The sequence below is a fragment of the Austrofundulus limnaeus genome, unplaced genomic scaffold (assembly GCF_001266775.1).
Source record: "Austrofundulus limnaeus strain Quisiro unplaced genomic scaffold, Austrofundulus_limnaeus-1.0 Scaffold398, whole genome shotgun sequence".
In the NCBI taxonomy this organism is placed as follows: domain Eukaryota; kingdom Metazoa; phylum Chordata; class Actinopteri; order Cyprinodontiformes; family Rivulidae; genus Austrofundulus; species Austrofundulus limnaeus.
Window position 1 is genome coordinate 495,451 of NW_013952800.1, and position 1,440 is coordinate 496,890.

Here is a 1,440-nt window from a genome sequence, read left to right on the forward strand (position 1 = left end):
AGTGTTAACAAGCAGTTGGACAGGTGTACCTAATAAAGTGGCCGGTGAGTGTATATTACTCTGTTTTTGCCGGGGAACTGGATCTTTGGAGTAAAATAAACTTGATTAAGTATATCTCAGATAAGTACATAAAAAGTAAACTGGAAGTATATTTTTTTTATTTTAAGTTTAAAATTAGTATACTTAATGGATACTGGCATATACTACTTTTTGCTAAGGGAAGTTAAAAAGACTTTTCAATTCCAGTTTTGAAGAGGACATTTTGAGTTAAAATGTATCTGAATAAAGCTTGGCCGTGCAGTCAGCATTCTGAGGGGATGTGAGAGAAAAACACAAGTCTTATAAAAGTGAGACACACTATTCAGTGTCTATTTTGGTATTCTGCATCACTAGAAAGTGATAAAATAAAATAAAAAATCCCACATTACTATTTTACATGCTTGTAAATGTGTGTTAAGCCTTCCACTGACCCAGCTCGGTGACCTGTCTGTCGAAGGGGCAGCGGACCGCTCGGCCGTGCAGGGGCAGCCGGGTCAGGCAGTCGTGGCACACCGTGTGACCGCACAGCAGGAGGCGGGGGACCTTGTCTCCTTGGAGGGAGAAGACATCCTCACACACACCACACTCCAGCACCTGGAAGAGACAGCACAGTCTGATTATCTGCTCCAACATCAGCCTGTGATGGAAGGTGTCTCATCATGGTGACGTCATACAAATGAGACAAGGACAGAAGATGACTGAATCTGAAGCTCTCAAACATTCACTGCTTTAGCTTTGCTTAGTTTTCCTGTTATTTCTAAGTTAAAATGCAGCTTCTTCCTCACACTTTCACAATACACTGACTTTTAGTTGTTGAACTTTATTTCTGAACAGCTGCAGAGAAGTTAAAGCAGACAACTAGTCATAACACCAGCTATTAGCATGCTGCAGGTACGCATTAGCATGGATGTTCTTAATTAAAGAAAACGCATTCTAAAATAAATAAAGTAACGTTTTAGTAAAATAAAACGTTCAAATCATTATTTTGTAAAATCCAGATTTGGCATGACTTCCACCATGTCCAACGCCAACGCAGCAAGCTTTAGCTTAGGTAAAGCTGACCCTGCGGTGGACTTTCACTAAAACAAAACAAGACATGTTCATAACAATCACAGTGCAGCTGTAACATAACCTGACTTTATCACAACCTTCACGGTGTTTCCAGTCGCTCCCCTCCCGTGCCGTATACACGGCTCCATCGTCGCTACAGCTCCCTGCTTGTTTATCCCTGCTGCAGCGGCGGCCATTGTCGGACGACAGCGCAGAGAACCGCGCGCAGACAAGAGGATAACCCCCAATCACTTCCGCCTTCGTTTGAGTCTCACCAGAAACACAAACGATTGTGTGTGTGTGTGTGTGTGTGTGTGTGTGTGTGTGTGTGTGTGTGTGTGTGTGTGTGTG

At 42.8% G+C, this 1,440-nt stretch overlaps 1 protein-coding gene across 1 annotated transcript in view; it reads right to left on the reverse strand.

Moving 5' to 3' along the window:
* Positions 1–1,339, reverse strand: part of trim23 (tripartite motif containing 23) — a 15,298-nt gene extending 13,959 nt beyond the window's left edge. The window contains exons 1-2 of the mRNA XM_014023948.1: positions 1,188–1,339; positions 471–633 (exon numbers count right to left, since the gene is read on the reverse strand). Of these exons, the coding sequence (XP_013879402.1) occupies positions 471–633; positions 1,188–1,286 (262 nt within the window). The 5' untranslated portion in view covers positions 1,287–1,339. The remainder of the gene's footprint in view (positions 1–470; positions 634–1,187) is intronic.
* Between the last annotated feature and the right edge of the window lie 101 nt (positions 1,340–1,440).